General features: G+C 58.6%; 2 protein-coding genes across 4 annotated transcripts; both read left to right on the top strand.

Moving 5' to 3' along the window:
• The first annotated feature begins 475 nt into the window (after positions 1-475).
• Positions 476-8,073, top strand: PLOD3 (procollagen-lysine,2-oxoglutarate 5-dioxygenase 3). 2 transcript variants are annotated; one of them, XR_012035903.1, is made up of 19 exons: positions 476-967; positions 1,338-1,429; positions 1,561-1,697; positions 1,810-1,973; positions 2,132-2,244; positions 2,386-2,449; positions 2,762-2,859; positions 3,075-3,176; positions 3,363-3,488; positions 3,678-3,799; positions 4,098-4,202; positions 4,299-4,424; positions 4,739-4,880; positions 4,963-5,076; positions 5,286-5,354; positions 6,126-6,230; positions 6,736-6,898; positions 7,177-7,302; positions 7,635-8,073. XR_012035903.1 is itself a non-coding variant. In XM_072837319.1 (19 exons), exons 1-19 carry the CDS (start codon positions 853-855, stop codon positions 7,788-7,790), a joined length of 2,223 nt encoding a protein of 740 aa, XP_072693420.1. In that variant the 5' UTR covers positions 480-852; the 3' UTR covers positions 7,791-8,073. The 2 variants fall into 2 exon arrangements, 1 of the variants encoding a protein (XP_072693420.1); XM_072837319.1 differs by having other exon boundaries at positions 480-967; positions 6,752-6,898.
• A 3,600-nt stretch (positions 8,074-11,673) lies between these two features.
• MOGAT3 (monoacylglycerol O-acyltransferase 3) lies at positions 11,674-15,604 on the top strand. Of its 2 annotated transcripts, none has more exons than XM_072837318.1 (7): positions 11,674-12,160; positions 12,432-12,539; positions 12,626-12,696; positions 12,986-13,190; positions 13,607-13,667; positions 15,053-15,255; positions 15,348-15,604. In XM_072837318.1, the coding sequence occupies exons 1-7, from the start codon at positions 12,088-12,090 to the stop codon at positions 15,500-15,502; spliced, it is 876 nt and encodes a 291-aa protein (XP_072693419.1). In that variant the 5' UTR covers positions 11,674-12,087; the 3' UTR covers positions 15,503-15,604. The 2 variants fall into 2 exon arrangements, with proteins under 2 accessions (XP_072693419.1, XP_072693418.1); XM_072837317.1 differs by having other exon boundaries at positions 11,685-12,160; positions 13,493-13,667.
• The last annotated feature ends 880 nt before the right edge of the window (positions 15,605-16,484 follow it).

Here is a 16,484-nt window from a genome sequence, read left to right as displayed (position 1 = left end):
TTCCGCCATATTTTATAGGGGCAAAACCACTTCCGGCCTGAGTGTGGTTGTGTATTTTGTGGGACCCCTTGAAATGGATCACCTTAAAGAGGTGGTGCCGGTGGTCCTTTGAGAAATGTCATTTTCCTTTCGTCCTTCTGAAGATGCCATCATCACAAAGGCTGCCCCTGGAGCTTCTCTCCGGGGCGGCTGAGGCGAGGGGCTGGGCTTCCAAAGAAAGTGGGCAGGCTCGAGTGGGCAAGCCGAGAGGCCCCGGGGACCGTCTGCGGAAACCTCGCCCCCCAGCGCCGCTGGGGCCGCAGACTCCTCGGCCTTCGCCCCTCTGGCCGCCCGCTCCTGCACTCGTCCCGGCTCCCCGCGCCCCCCCACCCGCCGCCGTGCTCTCCCCGCCTTCCGTCCCGCCGCTCCGGGCAGGGCTGTGGCAAAGACCCGCCTCCGCATCCCGCCCGGCCTGCAGGGGGTCACTTCCCCTCTCCGGGTTTCAGCTTCCTCGCGTGTCAGGCGGCGCTGGGCCCGGCTGGCTCTGGCCAGAGTCCTCGGCTCGGGAGAGCCGGCCCGAGCCGCCGCCCCTCCCCCGCCTCCCGCCGGGCGCCCCCTCCGCGGGCTCCGCGCAGCCGGCGCGCTCACGCCCGGGGACAATCCGAGCCTTGTCTGCGGCGCCGGCTCTCGAGTTTTCAGCAGCCTCGGGCTACGCCTTTTTTTCCAGGGCGGCGCCCACACCCCGCTCCTCCTCGGGGCCGGCCGCCCTGCGGCCCCGGCCGCGCTGCCCAGAACCCCTCCCCAGAGCTGGGATCCGGGCGCACAGCCCCAGCGCCCCGCGGGCCTGTGTGCCGTCTGCGCCGGCTCCCCGCCATGGCCTCCTCCGGCCCGGGACTCCGGCTCCTCCTGGGGCTCCTACTGCTGCTGCCGCCGCCGCCTGCTACCTCGGCCTCCGACCGTCCCCGGGGCGGCGACCCGGTCAACCCAGGTGAGAGCCCCGGGAACGCCGGGTGGGTGGTGCCAAGTCTGCGTGCCCGCCCGGGGGCCGGGGTGGGGGACGAGGTCTGGAGGGGGTGCCGGCCTCTTCCACGCCCCGCGCCCTCCACTCGGCCAATCCCGCGGCCCCTCGCCCACTCCCCACCCTGAGCCGGGATTTCCAGCCTCCCCACGTGAACGGACCCCGAATTCCTGGGTCACTCCCATCCGCTCTCAACTGGGGCCCAGGTTCCCCTGGTTGGGCCGAGTTTAAGAAGGAATTGGAAAAAAGCGAAGGACTGGAGCAGAGTCGTAGGGAGGCGAAGGGGGTGGGCGGTGAGCGGGGCGAGTGGGTCCTGAGCACCAATTCCGGCTGGTGACAGAGAAGCTGCTGGTGATCACGGTGGCCACAGCCGAGACGGAAGGATACCGGCGTTTCCTGTGGTCGGCGGAGTTCTTCAACTACACTGTGCGGGTGAGAGGAATGCCCTCCTTCGCCCACCCCAGGGGTGGGCAGAGGGCTGTCCGGGGCCCCACGGTGAGCCTGGTCGGGAGGGCCCAGCTGGCCGACTGAGCCCCTCCTGGCATGGCGGGTCTTCCCCACAGACCCTGGGCCTGGGAGAGGAGTGGCGAGGGGGTGATGTGGCCCGAACGGTTGGTGGAGGACAGAAGGTCAGGTGGCTAAAGAAGGAGATGGAGAAATATGCAGACCGGGAGGATATGGTCATCATGTTCGTGGACAGGTGAAGAAGGGGCTGCTGAAGGGGAGGAGAAGAAGGGGCAGGCAGGAGGCAGAGGGCGGGGGTCAGGATACTGAGGTTCCTGCTGTGCTGTCGTGCCCTCTTCCTCTCCCAGCTACGATGTGATTCTGGCTGGCAGCCCCGCAGAGCTGCTGAAGAAGTTCGTTCAGAGTGGCAGTCGCCTGCTCTTCTCCGCTGAGGGCTTCTGCTGGCCCGAGTGGGGGCTGGCCGAGCAGTACCCTGAGGTGGGCACAGGGAAGCGCTTCCTCAACTCTGGTGGTGAGTGGCAGAGCACCTGAGGCAGAGGGAAAAGAGTGGTGGGACATATGGAGGGGCATATGGAGTGTTCCAGGTGCTGAGGGCCAGAGAGGGAGTGGGACTGGGCCCTGGGGCCTTGAGAGTCCTGGAGTCAGCACCTGCCCACCCATCCCCTGCAGGATTCATTGGCTTTGCCCCCACCATCCACAAAGTGGTCCGCCAGTGGAAGTACAAGGATGACGATGACGACCAGCTGTTCTATACTCGGCTCTACCTGGACCCAGGGCTGAGGGTAGGGAAGGCTGGAGGGGGGCTGTCCAGCCTCCAGCTGAAGGGGAGAGGAGAGGGTAGGACTTTTGGGAGGATGTAAAAGGAGTGGGAAGTGCTGGCCTACCTCCCTGCATAGTGACCTGCCCCATCTCATCCCATCTAGGAAAAACTCAGCCTCAATCTGGATCATAAATCTCGGATCTTTCAGAACCTCAATGGGGCTTTAGGTGAGAACAAAGGGCTCTACTTCTGTCATTTTATTTAGCCCTTCAAAGGGAAGGTCTGGGCTTACCCCCTGTTACAGGGAGGAAAGTGCCTCTCTGAGGGACTGGTGACTTACCTAGGAACTCCCCCAGGGTGGCCAGAGCCTGGTCAGAACCCTCGGGAGAGAGAAAGAACCCTACCCTAGAGCCACAGTCCTTCATCCTCTAGAGAAGCCCCCCCAGGTTCCCCCACCCAACCGCATCCCATACTTAGAAGCATCATTGCTTGGCAGCTTTGAGAGGAAAGGAGTGTAAAGCAGAGCCTTTCTTCCCCAGATGAGGTGGTTTTAAAGTTTGATCGGAATCGTGTGCGGATCCGGAATGTGGCCTACGACACACTTCCTGTTGTGGTCCACGGGAATGGTCCTACTAAGGTGCTCCAATGGCTTATACCCTCCACCCCTGCCCCTACCTACCTCTAGCCCTTCCAAGCCTGTCCTCCCTAACCCCACCAGCAGCAGAGGTGCTGGGAGAGGTGCTAAGTGTCCATCTCTCCCCTTCCTGCCCTGTCCCCTGCCTGTCCACCTGACCTCCCTCACCTCTGCTGCTGGACTCCTTGGCTTCTACCTCTTACTGCCTCTCCCAACAGCTCCAGCTGAATTACCTGGGAAACTATGTTCCTAATGGCTGGACTCCTCAGGGAGGCTGTGGGTTCTGTGGCCGGGACCGGAGGACACTCCCGGGGGGGCAGGTGAGGAGGGGTGCTAGGGTGCTGCAGGACCAGGCATCAAGGCAGAGGGCACAGGGAGAGCCTGCTGGGCAGCAGTGCATGGGGAGCTCCTGGGGATTCCCAACCTGCCAGGGTGGTAGAGGACACACTGGTCTGGGGGCCTGGACTCCTCTGAGCCCCGTCATGTCGTCATGTTGTATCTTCCAGCCTCCCCCCCGGGTGCTTCTGGCTGTGTTTGTAGAACAACCTACCCCATTCCTGCCCCGCTTCCTGCAGCGGCTGCTGCTCCTGGACTACCCCCCTGACAGGGTCACCCTGTTCCTGCATAACAACGTGAGACACTCTGACAGCCTCTCCCTTGTGCACCCTCCCAAGGAACTCTGCCCCTACCTGGTCTGGAACTCCCACCCCCCACCCCCACCCGGACTCCTTCCTTACATCCTTTCCATCCACCTCCTTGCCCCTCCTGTCCCTCAGGCACCATTTTTCCTACCCTCTCTAACCCCTCTCTCCCATCTCCAGGAGGTGTACCATGAGCCCCACATCGCAGACTCCTGGCCCCAGCTCCAGGACCACTTCTCAGCTGTGAAGCTGGTGGGACCAGAGGAGGCCCTGACACCAGGCGAGGCCAGGGACATGGCCATGTGAGTGAGCACTGGGTGGGGAGGATGGTCAAGGGTGAAGGGGTGCTCCATGTAGCATGGAGCCTATGCTCAGCCTCCACAGGGGCACCCTCCCAGCCAGGAGAACCTGGGGTCCTGGGGAAGCAAGCACAGCACCCCCCAGCACCCCCAGCCTTCCTCTTCTCCTCTTGCTGGTGCTTCTACCCACTTTCTTGCTCTCCTCGACAGGTGGGGGAGTTCTTCCACTTACCACACAGTCCCTTCCTTCCCCCACCTGCTCCTGTTTCAGCTCAAGTGTTCGTTGATCTATCACCTCCAGGGACAGTTGTCGGCAGGACCCAGAGTGTGAATTCTACTTCAGCCTGGACGCTGATGCCGTCATCACCAACCCTCAGACACTGCGCATCCTCATTGAAGAGAACAGGTCACTTGCCCCGCTCAGCCAGAGGGCCCCCAAATAGTCTCCTGGGAGCCCCCACCTCCTTCCTGGGGCCCAGGGCTCACCTCTGCCTGTCCACAGGAAGGTGATAGCACCCATGCTGTCCCGCCACGGGAAGCTGTGGTCCAACTTCTGGGGAGCCCTGAGCCCCGATGAGTACTACGCTCGCTCGGAGGACTATGTGGAGCTGGTACAGCGGAAGCGAGTGTGAGTCCTGCCGGAGGGCTGCAAACCCTCTTGTCTGGCCTTGGGGAGGAGACCATAAACACCTGCATGCTCCCCCGTTTCCCTGCTCTCGGGGGTCCAGAGTGGCCACCAGTCAGAAGTGCCACCCCTGCAGAGTTGGGGCTGACTATGGAGCAGACTGAGGTGTTGTGACTAGCAGTGCTTAGCAGGGAAGCGACGGGACCTTTTGGCCTGGAGGGTGGGGTGCCCTGAAGGAAGGGGTTCCTGGGTTGAACCGGGCAGAATTTGGGGGAGAGGGCCACCCACTGATCTGACCCCAGCGTGGGTGCCTCCAGGGGCGTGTGGAATGTGCCCTATATATCCCAGGCATACGTGATCCGTGGTGAGACCCTGAGGACAGAGCTGCCCCAGAGGGAGGTGTTCTCAGGCAGTGACACCGACCCAGACATGGCCTTCTGTAAGAGCCTGCGGGATAAGGTGAGTGGGGCCTGGGCGCCCAAAGCTGAGGTGCAGAGAAGCAGCCACCCATGTCTCCTCACACCCTCCCCCCCCACTCCAGGGCATCTTCCTCCACCTTAGTAATCAGCACGAGTTTGGCCGCCTCCTGGCCACTTCCCGGTATGACACAGACCATCTGCACCCGGACCTCTGGCAGATCTTCGACAACCCCCTGGTGAGAGCCAACTGCTTGCTCAGAGAATGGGACATGCCCTCCACTCTGGGAGGATGCAGGCACCTGGACACATGTGCAAGCGCTTGCTCCCAAGTTCAGCAACTGTGTGGGGAGAGGTGGTGGTGGTTGTGGTACTGGGGCTTCCTGAGTGGGAGCTGAGGGAGTGAAGAGGGCACCCATGGAGGTGTGTACCCCTCCCTCTCCCTCAGGATTGGAAGGAGCAGTACATTCATGAGAACTACAGCCGGGCCCTTGAAGGGGAGGGGCTCGTGGAACAGGTGAGCCCCATGTAGGACCCCTGACCCCCTGAGTCGCCTGCCTGGATTAGTCATTTTCAAACCGACTTCTCTTGGGTGTCTGAGGGTTTTCTGCTTAGGCAGATAAAGGTGGAGGCCCAGCAGATAGGCCTTCGGCTCCCCACCCTGCCACTGATCAGAGCAATCCTCTCTTGTTGTCGGGCTTATTGGTATTATGGGTGGCATGACAGTTTTGTAAAGCCCCGGCAGCCATATGCCATTTGTACTTTTTCCGGTGCCACACCTGCCTTCCATGGCCCAGCCTTTCCTGGCTAGCCCCCATGCTCAGAGTCCCAATCCCCAAGCTTCTCCCATCTCCTGGCTTCCTTTTCTGTTCCCTGCTTTTTTATTTATTTTATTTTATTTTATTTTATTTTATTTTATTTTATTTTATTTTATTTTATATTTATCTATTTATTATTTTATTTATTTTTTATTTTATTTTATTTTATTTATTTTATTTTATTTATTTTATTATTTTATTTATTTTATCTTATTTTATTTTATTTATGAGAGACACAGAAAGAGAGAGAAGCAAATAGGCAGAGAAAGAAGCAGGATTTCTGTGGGGAGCCCGATGTGGGACTCAATCCCGGAACCCCGGGATCACGACCTGAGCTGAAGGCAGACGCTCAACTGCTGAGCCACCCAGGCATCCCTGCTCCCTGCCTTTACTCCCCTCGGTTGGCTGCTTTGCTCCCCAAGAGGTCTGCAAGCATCTCCCCGCCCTGTTCTTGCCCTGTCTGTCCTCAGCCGTGCCCAGATGTGTACTGGTTCCCCCTGCTGTCCGACCAGATGTGTGACGAACTGGTGGAGGAAATGGAGCACTATGGCCAGTGGTCAGGAGGCCGGCATGAGGTGAGAGGGGCTGGGGCAGGGAGGACTCCCCACCCCCTGGGGCAGGGAAGGTGCAGCTGTGATGAAGGGAAATGGAATCATGAGAGTCGGAGCAGGGTGGGGCCCCCAGAGTGCTGGGGACCCAGGGGGGGCACAACTGCATGCATGCATTCATTCAGAAACTCCTTACCAGGCAGGCAGGTCTGCGACACCCACCACTGAACTGGGCGCTCTGGTGTAGAGCACTTGCTTGAGCCCTGCCCTCCTGCACCTCACCTGCTATAGGCAATAGCAGGAGCCCTGCTCCTGAAGGTTGTGATGGGCAGCCCAGATGCTGTAGGAGTCACAGGAGGGGCCCTTGGCCTGGACGTGGGGGGTGACCAAGGGGCTTCCCAGAAGAGGTACCATCTTCAGGGTGAGTTAGAGGGAGTCAGGTAGAGTGGTCGAGGCTCCTAAATGCACGTCACACAAGCTTTCGGGCCTCAGAGCAGGGGGGAGCGGCTGGCATGGCCCTATTTGGGCTCAGTGCCCACTGCCCACAGGACTCAAGGCTGGCTGGAGGCTACGAGAATGTGCCCACTGTGGACATCCATATGAAGCAGGTGGGCTATGAAGACCAGTGGCTGCAGCTATTGAGGACGTACGTGGGCCCCATGACAGAGAGCCTGTTCCCAGGCTACCACACCAAGGTGAGCTGCCACCCCTGCCTCCTCCCACACCCCAGTTCTGGCTGGAAGTCTGCACATGGTGCTCCTTCAGCTCCTGTAGCATCTGGAGTCCTGAGGGAAGGGATACCACTGGATGGCAGCCCCCCGGGGAGTTCGCAGGATACCCCCAAGGGCCAAGATCCCTGCAGCCCTCCTCCCCTCCTCCCACTGGGTTGAGGCTTCACCTCCTCAGAAGCGCCCCCGCCCACCCTGTGACCTCACGGCCATCCCTCCCACCTCTTCTCTCGTGCCCCCCACAGACCCGGGCAGTGATGAACTTTGTGGTCCGTTACCGGCCAGATGAGCAGCCCTCTTTGCGGCCCCATCACGACTCATCCACCTTCACTCTCAACGTGGCCCTCAACCACAAGGGCCTGGATTATGAGGTGAGCCCCGAGTGCCCTCCCCCGTCAGGGCACCAGCAGGGCCTCTCCACACACGCACATACACACTTGAGCCCTGGGCCTCCTGACAACCCCTACACACCCTCAGGCACCTGTCCCTGGCCTGTCCTCTTCTTGGTTCCAGTTACTTCGCCTGCACCACCTCCCGGACCTCTTTCAGGCTGTGTGCCTTGCCACCACCCCCCCACCCCAGCCCACCCCAGTGCCTCTCTTGTATGCTGACACCCCAAGCCCCCCATCCAGCCTCTCACCCTCCTGTGCCCCCCGCCCCCCATCTACTGATTTGCCCACTTCCATTCCTCCGTTTCTTCCAGGGAGGTGGCTGTCGCTTCTTGCGCTATGACTGCATAGTCTCATCCCCACGGAAGGGCTGGGGGCTCCTGCACCCCGGCCGTCTCACCCACTACCACGAGGGGCTGCCCACTACTCGGGGCACTCGCTACATCATGGTGTCCTTTGTCGATCCCTGACACTCAACCACTCTGCCAAACCTTCGCTGCCGCTGTGCCTTCCTGCACCCCCCTCCTTGGAAGGGGGTCTGTCTGGCGCCTCCTTTCCTGAGCGGATGTTCAGTGTGCCTGGGACTGAATGTGTCGCCTCCCCACCCCAACACACGGCCCTCTCAGGAAGCTCCTGGAGCCCCCATGCCCCTCCCCATGGTCCCCAAAGGTTCCTGGGGAGAAGGCTTCTGGGGGCTCCCCATACAATAAATTATTGTTTCTCAGCCTCCCTCCCATAAAGGAGGATTTGTAACTCTTGAGTCTATGTATGTCTTTCACCTCCCTACTGAGCCTGAATCCCTCCTGCCACCAGAGCGGAAGGAGTTACCCCACAGAAAAAGAACAGAGGGGAGAAGGCAGAAGCGGATGGTAGAGCAGTGTGGGAACCTGGAAGCTTCCCTGGGTCCCATTTCTGGAGGTAGGGGTAGCATGGGGAGCCTGAGAAGGGCCAGGCCCCAAGGACTTCACTTAGATTTAGGTGGAAGCCTACCCCCACTCTCCCGCCAGACCCAGCCTCTTCTCCCTGACTCTCTTGTCACTTGAGGGCATCTGTGGGATGTCAGAGCCCTGTGCGGGGCTCTGGGGCCAGTGCAAAGGGAAGGAAGGCCCCCTGGAAGCATGTGTTCTAAGGGGACACAGGAGGCTTCTAGGACTCCAGCTTTTGGTTAGGGAGGATCAGGAAAGCCCTAGAGAGTCATCCCAAGAAAGCTTCCTGGAAGAGGAGAATGTGAAGCAGCCTTGAAAAAGAGGCGAGACCTCCTGAGAGCTGATGTGGCCTCCAGCCTCTGCAAACAGGTGCCCTGGGGACTGCAGGCCATGTTCCTTTAGCTTGGTCCTTTCCAGTTCCTTTTCCAGCCTACCTTGCTGGGTTTCTCTCCCAACTGGTCCCTTGCAGAAGCCTTTTGAAAACCAAATGGCCTGTTCCTGGATCCCAGGGCACTTCTCGCCTCCGACACCTAACTTGCCATCCACGCCTTCCTCCCTACTGCCTGGACTCCCAGGAGAACCTCCTCTATGAAGCCTTCCTTCATAGACTGTAGACTGAGCATCTCTCTGGCCTGTGTGTCTCACCTGGGTCTCCCTGCAGGTGGAAGTGGGCTGATCAGGGACAGGAGAAAATACCTCCTTGGCGGGTGGCAACCCACATGAGAGTGAAGCGGGAGACAGGGATAGAAAGGGGGTGCCAGCCTGAGCAGCACTGGACGCTGGCTCCTCCTGTCTCCTACGACCCACCATTCATTTACTGAGTGCTCCCAGCTGCTGGGCATCTGTCACAAGGGCTCTGCTTATGAGAGCAACAGCTGTCTTCTCATTGCTCACAGCTGGGCCAGAAAATTGCCATGAAGGAGGGAAAGTATTTTATGCCAGGAGAGCATGTGACAGAGGCACCTAATGGGGTGTGTGTCAGTCTTACCTAGAGAAATGACGTTCCCTGACCCCAAGACGGTACTGGCTTCACAGCTCTGGCCAGTGTCAGGAGGGCCGTGGTGATGGGAGGACCAACCCCAGTTTACTCGAAGGGTATCCTCTTGGGCTCACCAATCCCTGACCATTCTCCAAAAGCCCCTCCTTCTGGACTGTGTCCCCACAGAGGCCTAAGCTACTCCTTAGGGGCCAGACCAGAGCAGCTAAAGAGTTTTCTAGCTGTTCTCACTCATGGGGGGGGGGGAGCCCTGCCATTCATGGTACACACCATGCTGGCAACACCCCACCTTCCCAGACCTCTGCCAGCTGGCTACTTGGCTACTTGGAGGTCCTGACTTCCACATGGTGCAACCACCTGCCTCACTCCCAGGCTCCTGGCCACACCCCTGGGCATTTCTGTTTGGTCCTGTGTGTCACAGCCCCTTGAGTTCCAGCAGTGGTTAACCCTTCCTTGCTGGGGCTCACAAGGGTACAGGGTGTTCAGATCAGCAAAGAGGGAGGACACAGGAGCAGAACCAGGGCCAAGAGTCAGGGCCAGCAGATTGGACCACAATGAGTGTACTCAAGAGCCCATGGTGACCTCTGTGGGTGACCCCTGTGGACCCCTCCACAGTATGCTGGCCTCCTCCAGCTGCCTCCACTGGGGTCTTCAAGTGGTTGCTGTCCTGCAATGGGTCTTCTTCTTGAGGCTAGGTAAGGCCCAGCACATGGCGCTCTGCTTCCCAACTGCCAGGAGGGAGGCAGGACAGGGATCTCTGGAGGCTCCTGAGGAAATAAGAAGGAATTAGCTGGGACAGGAGGGCCTGAAGCCATGGAACAGGGAAGAGGGAGCAGCAGAGGGGGATAACTGGGGATGGAATGCCTGGGTCCCGAGTCTTCTCCTGTCCACCTCCAGCCCAGGTGTGCTGGCACTTCTAAGCCAGGCGAGCTTGCTCCTTGCGGTCCTCTACTTGGTCTGGCTCTACAGAGACAAGGACACGCGGAGGGCAGGAGGCTGCCACTCTGCCTGGGGCCACAGCTAGGCCATCTGGAGATGTTTCTGAGATTACTTCTCTGTCTCGGTGAGGGCACCGGGAATGGTGTGCTGAGTGGGGGCAAGGCTTTGGAAGAGACTTCTCTGGTCACCCTCAAAAGTCTAATCTCACCGCCAGAGTGGGGGAGGTTCCCTGTGCCCCCAGCTGGTTAAAATCGCAGAACTGGATACTTCCTGCAACTACCTCTTTGGCTTCCACCCTCACAGGGTCCTGGTCATCTTTGGCAACTTCTGCACTGAGGCCACAGGCTTCTCCAGCCTCTTCCCTGGCCTCTGGTCTCACCGGCCTTGTTGGTTCCACCTCCCTCTCTTCCGGGACTACATCCTGTGTGAGGGGGAGGGGTGGGGAGAACTGCCTCAGGACCCTCAGTCCCTGCTGTGTTGCCCCTACCTCCCTAGGGGGCAGGTGGAGGCTCCTGGTCCCAGCTCTACCTTCCTGGTGCCCTCCTCCCCCTTTTCTCAAAAGCCCAGGCATCAGGCCCCCTCTGCACTCCCCCAGGTTTATTGTCCTCTGACAGGGACAGTGCTGCCTCTCTCCGGTCCTGTCCGGGCCTGGGGGCGGCCGGGTGGCCCTGCTGGCCCTGGGAGGGCCCCTGGAAGCGCTGGAAGCAAAACCCGGCGCGCTGTTTTGCGGATCCGGAATCAGAAGAGATTTGTCCAGCTGGCACCGGGACACGGGTGAGGAAGCCGCCGTGTCCGGGTCGCACCGGCTCGGCCTAACTTGGGGAGGAGCGCGGCCCGCCCCAGGAACCTGGAATCAGGCGCGCCCCTGCTTCCCCAGGGCCTCCCCGGTGCCTGTCTTCTCTTTCGGGAAGAGCGAGCTCTTCCAGCCGTTCGCGAACCCTCCGGACCCTTGGGCCTCCTTCTGCCCTTCCGGGCGCGCCCATCCACCCGGTCCGGGAGTCCCAGCCTCTGCCCCCTCGGCTCCCCTGCGCGCACCAGCTCCGCAGCGCTCGGGCCAGCGCGCTCCCCGCGCCGGGCGGGGAACCGGCGGCTGCTGGCCACGCCTGGCCACACCGGCCTCACCCTCTTTGACAACCTCCCAGGCCCTGAACTCTGTCCGAGACGGTCGCGCCGTTGGGCAGGAAGGGGCCGGGCGGGGCCGGGGATCCCGTTCTGCGCGCAGTGAGGCCCCCACCCCGCGAAGCCCGCGGCCCGGCCGAGCAGAGGTGACCGCTCTGCGCGCGCTCTAAGTGGCGCGGCTCACGCGGCTGTTCCGGGAGCGCAAGGCGCGCGCCGGCCTCCCGGGCCACCCGCACCTCCCCCGTACGCGGGGCACAGCCCCGATCCTCCCGCCCCCGCGGCGACTGGGGGCGGGCAGGGAAATTAAACGTGGGACCAGAGCTGGCAGCGTGTGCGTGTTTGTGCGCAGCCGTGTCCCTGAGGTGCCGACACTCCCGGGGACCTGCACACGGAGCCGGGGCGCGCACCAGGGGCCTGCCCGGCCACGCTGGGTATGCCGTGGTCTCAGCTGGGACCCGGTTGGCGGGCGCTCCTGCTTCTTCTGAGCCCCCCTCCACATCGGTTTCTGGGCCACCGATGCCCCACACCCCTCACACACACCCTGCCGCAACCCAGCTCCGCCCAGCGACCAGCCCAAACTGACGCAGGCAGTTCAAAGATCCTTCTGGGGCCCCAGATCCAAGGACCTCCCTACACCTCCCTATCCACACTCGGCAACACACCTGCAGGCCCCGGAGGCGTGGAGCGTTTGGTCGCTCCAGCAAGAAAGCCTTCACTCCGTGCCCAAACCTTCGTCGTTTGCGCTCCAGGCCCTGGAACCCCACTGGCGGAGGGGAGCGCCCCACCATGAGAACCACGCAGAAACAGTGGCTAGAAGCCTTAAGCGTCTCCTATTACGTGTTCACTTTCCTCTTCATGGGTGAGACGCCTGGTGCGCCGAGGGTCCGCCTGGGGAGCAGGGACTGCGGGGACGCAGGCTGGGCTGGGGCCCCACTTGCCTGTATAGGGGAGGGCTAAGGGAGCTGGAGAGCAGCAGAGGGCCAGAGGTCAGGCTGGAGCCGGCAGGATGCACACCAGCAATGGGAGGGGCGGGGGGAGGGGAGTGGGGGTGGGGGTGGCACAAGGTGGTGCCGGTTGGAATGACCCAGCTTCAAAAACTCATGCGTTTTGCTTTCTCAACTTTCACCCAGGCCTTTTCTTCTCCCTTCTTGTCCTCTTCCTCCTCTTCACTTCATTCTGGTCCATCTCTGTTCTCTACTTGGTGTGGCTCTTCCTGGACTGGGACACACCCAACCAAGGTGAGTGTGGCTGGACATGCACCCAGGGAGCAGAGATGGGGGGCCAGTGCCTCCAGAGATTCTTCCACCCATCTCTCTGCCCCAAGGTGGGAGGTGCTTTGAGTGCAACAGGAGCTGTACCATTTGGAAACACTTGAAGGATTATTTTCCTATTAAGGTGACAGGTCACCCTCCACAGAGACTCTCTGTCCCCTCTCTCTCCCCAGCCCCCCACCACTGCTCACCCCTGCCCTTGGCGGGGGGGGGGGGGGGGGGGGGGGGGCTAAACTCCGACAAGAATACACATGGGACAGGGGTGGAGTGGTGTTCCAGAGTAGGCCCTCTGTGCTGTTGACCCTATTTGAGGACCTTGAACTCTGAAGTTGGTTGGGGTGGAGGGCAACTCTTTTCAGCTGGTGTCCTGCCTTCCGTGCCTCTTTCCCTTCAACCTGCCCAACACCCTGAAGCTGGTGAAGACAGCAGAGCTTCCCCCTGACCGGAACTATGTTGTGGGTTGTCACCCACATGGGATCATGTGCATGGGAACCTTCTGCAATTTCGTCACGGAGGCCAACAACTTCTCCAAGCAGTTCCCGGGGATTCAGACATCACCCGTAACACTGGCCTTTCTCTTGCACCTCCCAGTCTATCGTGACTACCTCATGTACCTTGGTAAGCCTCAAGCTGAGTGGGAGGAGGGCCCGTTGCTACCCTCCCCCTACACCAGACTGCCTCCCACCCACCCAACACAGGGACCTGGCCTGAACATTGGCCTGGCTCACAGTGGGCATCAGTGCATGGCTTTGGAGCGAGTGTCCTGCATCCTTGTTGGGAAAGGCATTAGAGGTCACACTGCCAGTGGCATGGGGAGCAGGTGTGGGAGGAATGGGGTGTGGATCCCCCTGAATGGCAGGTGAGGGACTAGGCAGCCCAGGAGGGGGTGGTGACTGCTCCCTACCTCCTCATGTACGCAGGACTGTGTTCTGTGAACCGCCGGAGCCTGGACTTTATTTTGTCCAAGCCCCAGCCCGGGCAGGCGGTAGCCATCGTAGTTGGGGGTGCCCACGAGTCCCTGTTTGCGATCCCAGGGATGCACTGCCTCGTTCTCCGGAACCGCAAAGGCTTCGTGCGCCTGGCACTGAGGCACGGGTGAGTGGGGTGTGGTGCCCAGCCTGGGGCTGCTGCGGATGATCAGAACTTCACATTGTGTCTAGGGGTCCACATTCTTTGTCCCTGCACACGCAGGTTCCTGTAGCTGGGCCCCTATGTCCCCAGAGCCCACACTGTGCCCTGTATCCACAGGGCCCTCATGTCAACACTTGAGTGCTTTCTCTGCACCAAGCACTGGGCCCACTTTTGCCAGGCTTCTTCCCTCTCTGAAAGAGGCAGGAGCATAGTGCAAGTAGCAGGACCTTATGCTCAGAAGCCCTGGGGATTTCTGATGCCACCTCAAAGGCAAGACCTTGGACATGTTTTTTTGCCTGTGAGACAAGACTAATACTATGCTATGATGTTGCAGTTGCAAAGACCAGATGAGAAAATATATACAGTTGTCCCTTGAGCAACACCGGTTTGAACTATACAGGTCCTTTATACAGGGATTTTTTTTTTTTTTTTACAGTATAGACTTTAAATGTATTTTCTCTTCCTGATGATTTCCTTTCTACTTTTTAAAAAATATTTTATTGATTTATTTATTTTAGAGAGAGAGAGTGCATGTGTGAGCAGGGGGAGGGGCAAAGAATCTCAGGTCGACTCTGCACTGAGCACAGAGTCCAGCGTGGGGCTCAGTTCCTCAAACCTGAGATCATGACCTGAGCCAAAATCAACAGTTGGGTTCTTGGTCAACCAAGCCACCCTGGTGCCCCCTGATGATTTTCTTTCTTTTTTCCTTTCTTCCTTCTTTTATTTCTTTCTTTCTTTCTTCCTTCTTTTTAAGATTTTAATTTAATTAAAATAATTTGGGACGCCTGGGTGGCTCAGCAGTTGACCATCTGTCTATGGCTCAGGGCATGATCCTAGAGGCCCAGGATTGAATCCCACATCAGGCTCCCTGCATGGAGCCTGTGTCTTTGCCTCTCTTTCTCTCTCTCTGTGTGTGTCTCTCATAAATAAAATCTTTAAAAAAAAAAATTGTGAGTCCAGGGGCACCTGTGTCTCAGTTGGTTTGGCATCTGCCTTTGTTTTGGCTCAGGTCATGATCCTGGGGTCCTGGGATCAAGCCCCACATCAGGCTCCCTGCTCAGTGGGGAGTCTGTTTCTCCCTCTCGTTCTGCCCCTTCCCCACTGCTCCGTGCTCTCTCTCTCTCAAATAAATAAATAAAATCTAAAAAAAAAAAAAAAAAAATCTTAAAAAAAAAAAAGAAGAAGAAGAAGCATTGTGAGTCTTTTCATCTTTCTTTGTCATTTGCTTGAAAACAAGGCCTTGGGAAGAGGAATCTATCTGTAGGTGTGGGGAGGGATTTTCAGTCCGTCTTGGGGCGCTGCACAAGCCACTGACCTGACCATCCTTCTCTCTCGTTGTCTGTTCCCAGAGCTTCCCTGGTACCTGTGTACTCCTTTGGGGAGAATGATATCTTCAATTTTAAGGCTTTTCCCACAAACTCCTGGCAGTATCTGTGCCAGATCACCATCAAGAAGATCATGAAATTTTCTCCTTGCATCTTCTGGGGCCGCGGACTCTTCTCAGCTGACTCCTGGGGTTTACTGCCCTTCGCCAAGCCTATCACCACTGTGGGTGAGTACCTCCAAGGAAGAAAGCTGCTGTCAGCTGTGCGGGCAGCACAACCCTCCCCACCCCTCTCATCTCTGTCTCCCTTCTCCCTGCAGTGGGCCGCCCCATCCCTGTGCCACAGCGCCTCAACCCCACTGAGGAGGAAGTTGACCACTATCACATGCTCTACATGGAGGCTCTAGAGCAACTGTTTGAGGAACACAAGGAAAGCTGTGGTGTCCCAGCCTCTACTCACCTCATCTTTAAATAGCCCTGGCTTTGCCATTCCCCCAGCCCTGAGGCCCTGAGGAGGCTGTCAGAGCACCCACTGCCAGGCGTCAGTGCTCCAATAAAAGCTCCTTCTCTCTCCCCACTACTTTGTAGAGTCAGATGCCTGTGGAGCTCCAGCTCCTGCTCTGGGGGTAAGCAGGCCCAGGCATACTCTGCCCTCATCTTCCTGCACTGCAAAGCTGCTGCTTTGGACTGGGGATCAGAACCCTGATTCCAACAACCTCCTCCCAGCAAGCCTTAATTCTGCTGCATTACCTTGCATAAGTCTCTTTTCCTTGCTGAGCCCTTTCTCCCTCTGTGAACGAAGGCATCTGCTTCCCTAAGCGCTGTAGGGCCTCAGGATTGAGTTGAGGAGGTCGGCTCTGCAGAGGGGTAGGTCTGCAGGGTAAGCTGGAGAAGATAGCTGAGCTTGCTCAAGGATCCCTGGCTGTATGGGGAGTGGAATGATCTTTGATAGTAGAAAAGATAGTATTAGTCCATAGCTTACTATTGCACCCCATCTCCATCCTTTATGTCCCCTTGTGGCTGGAAGATGAATGAAACAGGGACCTATGTCCCCAGAGCCCACACTGTGCCCTGGAACAGCAGTAAGCCCTACTGCAAACCCAGCATCAGGTCAACATTAATCTATCTGCTCAGTAAGCATGGGACTCTTGTGATGATTGCGGAATTAATATTTAAGGGCTTAGAACACAGTTTGGCAAAATATTGTCATCCTCATCACAGACATGGTGTCTGTCCAACGAGAGGGTAAAACTGGACAGTCTAAGGGTCCTCATCGGGTCATATGACCCTCATGGGTCATATCGTCCCCCTGACTACATCAGTCCTATTTACTGACTGGATTTCCATCTGTATCCAGGACTTCAGAACAACTTGTTGAAATGTAATTGGAATGCAACTATACTAGTCTCCCACTGTCTTCTCAAATATATTCCATGGAAGAATTTCTTTCTTGTTCC

Source organism: Canis lupus, chromosome 8, assembly GCF_048164855.1.
Source record: "Canis lupus baileyi chromosome 8, mCanLup2.hap1, whole genome shotgun sequence".
In the NCBI taxonomy this organism is placed as follows: domain Eukaryota; kingdom Metazoa; phylum Chordata; class Mammalia; order Carnivora; family Canidae; genus Canis; species Canis lupus.
This window is presented reverse-complemented; position numbering and strand designations above follow the sequence as displayed.

Excerpts from the sequence above, each read along its gene's own strand:
- MOGAT3 (XM_072837317.1), top strand. The coding sequence starts at position 12,088 with ATGAGAACCACGCAGAAACAGTGGCTAGAAGCCTTAAGCGTCTCCTAT. Across the intron at positions 13,191-13,492 it reads TGACTACCTCATGTACCTTG|GACTGTGTTCTGTGAACCGC; the intron begins GTAAGCCTCAAG and ends TCATGTACGCAG. Across the intron at positions 13,668-15,052 it reads CGCCTGGCACTGAGGCACGG|AGCTTCCCTGGTACCTGTGT; the intron begins GTGAGTGGGGTG and ends GTCTGTTCCCAG.
- PLOD3 (XM_072837319.1), top strand. The coding sequence starts at position 853 with ATGGCCTCCTCCGGCCCGGGACTCCGGCTCCTCCTGGGGCTCCTACTG. Across the intron at positions 2,860-3,074 it reads ACGGGAATGGTCCTACTAAG|CTCCAGCTGAATTACCTGGG; the intron begins GTGCTCCAATGG and ends CTCTCCCAACAG. Across the intron at positions 4,425-4,738 it reads CTGGTACAGCGGAAGCGAGT|GGGCGTGTGGAATGTGCCCT; the intron begins GTGAGTCCTGCC and ends GGGTGCCTCCAG.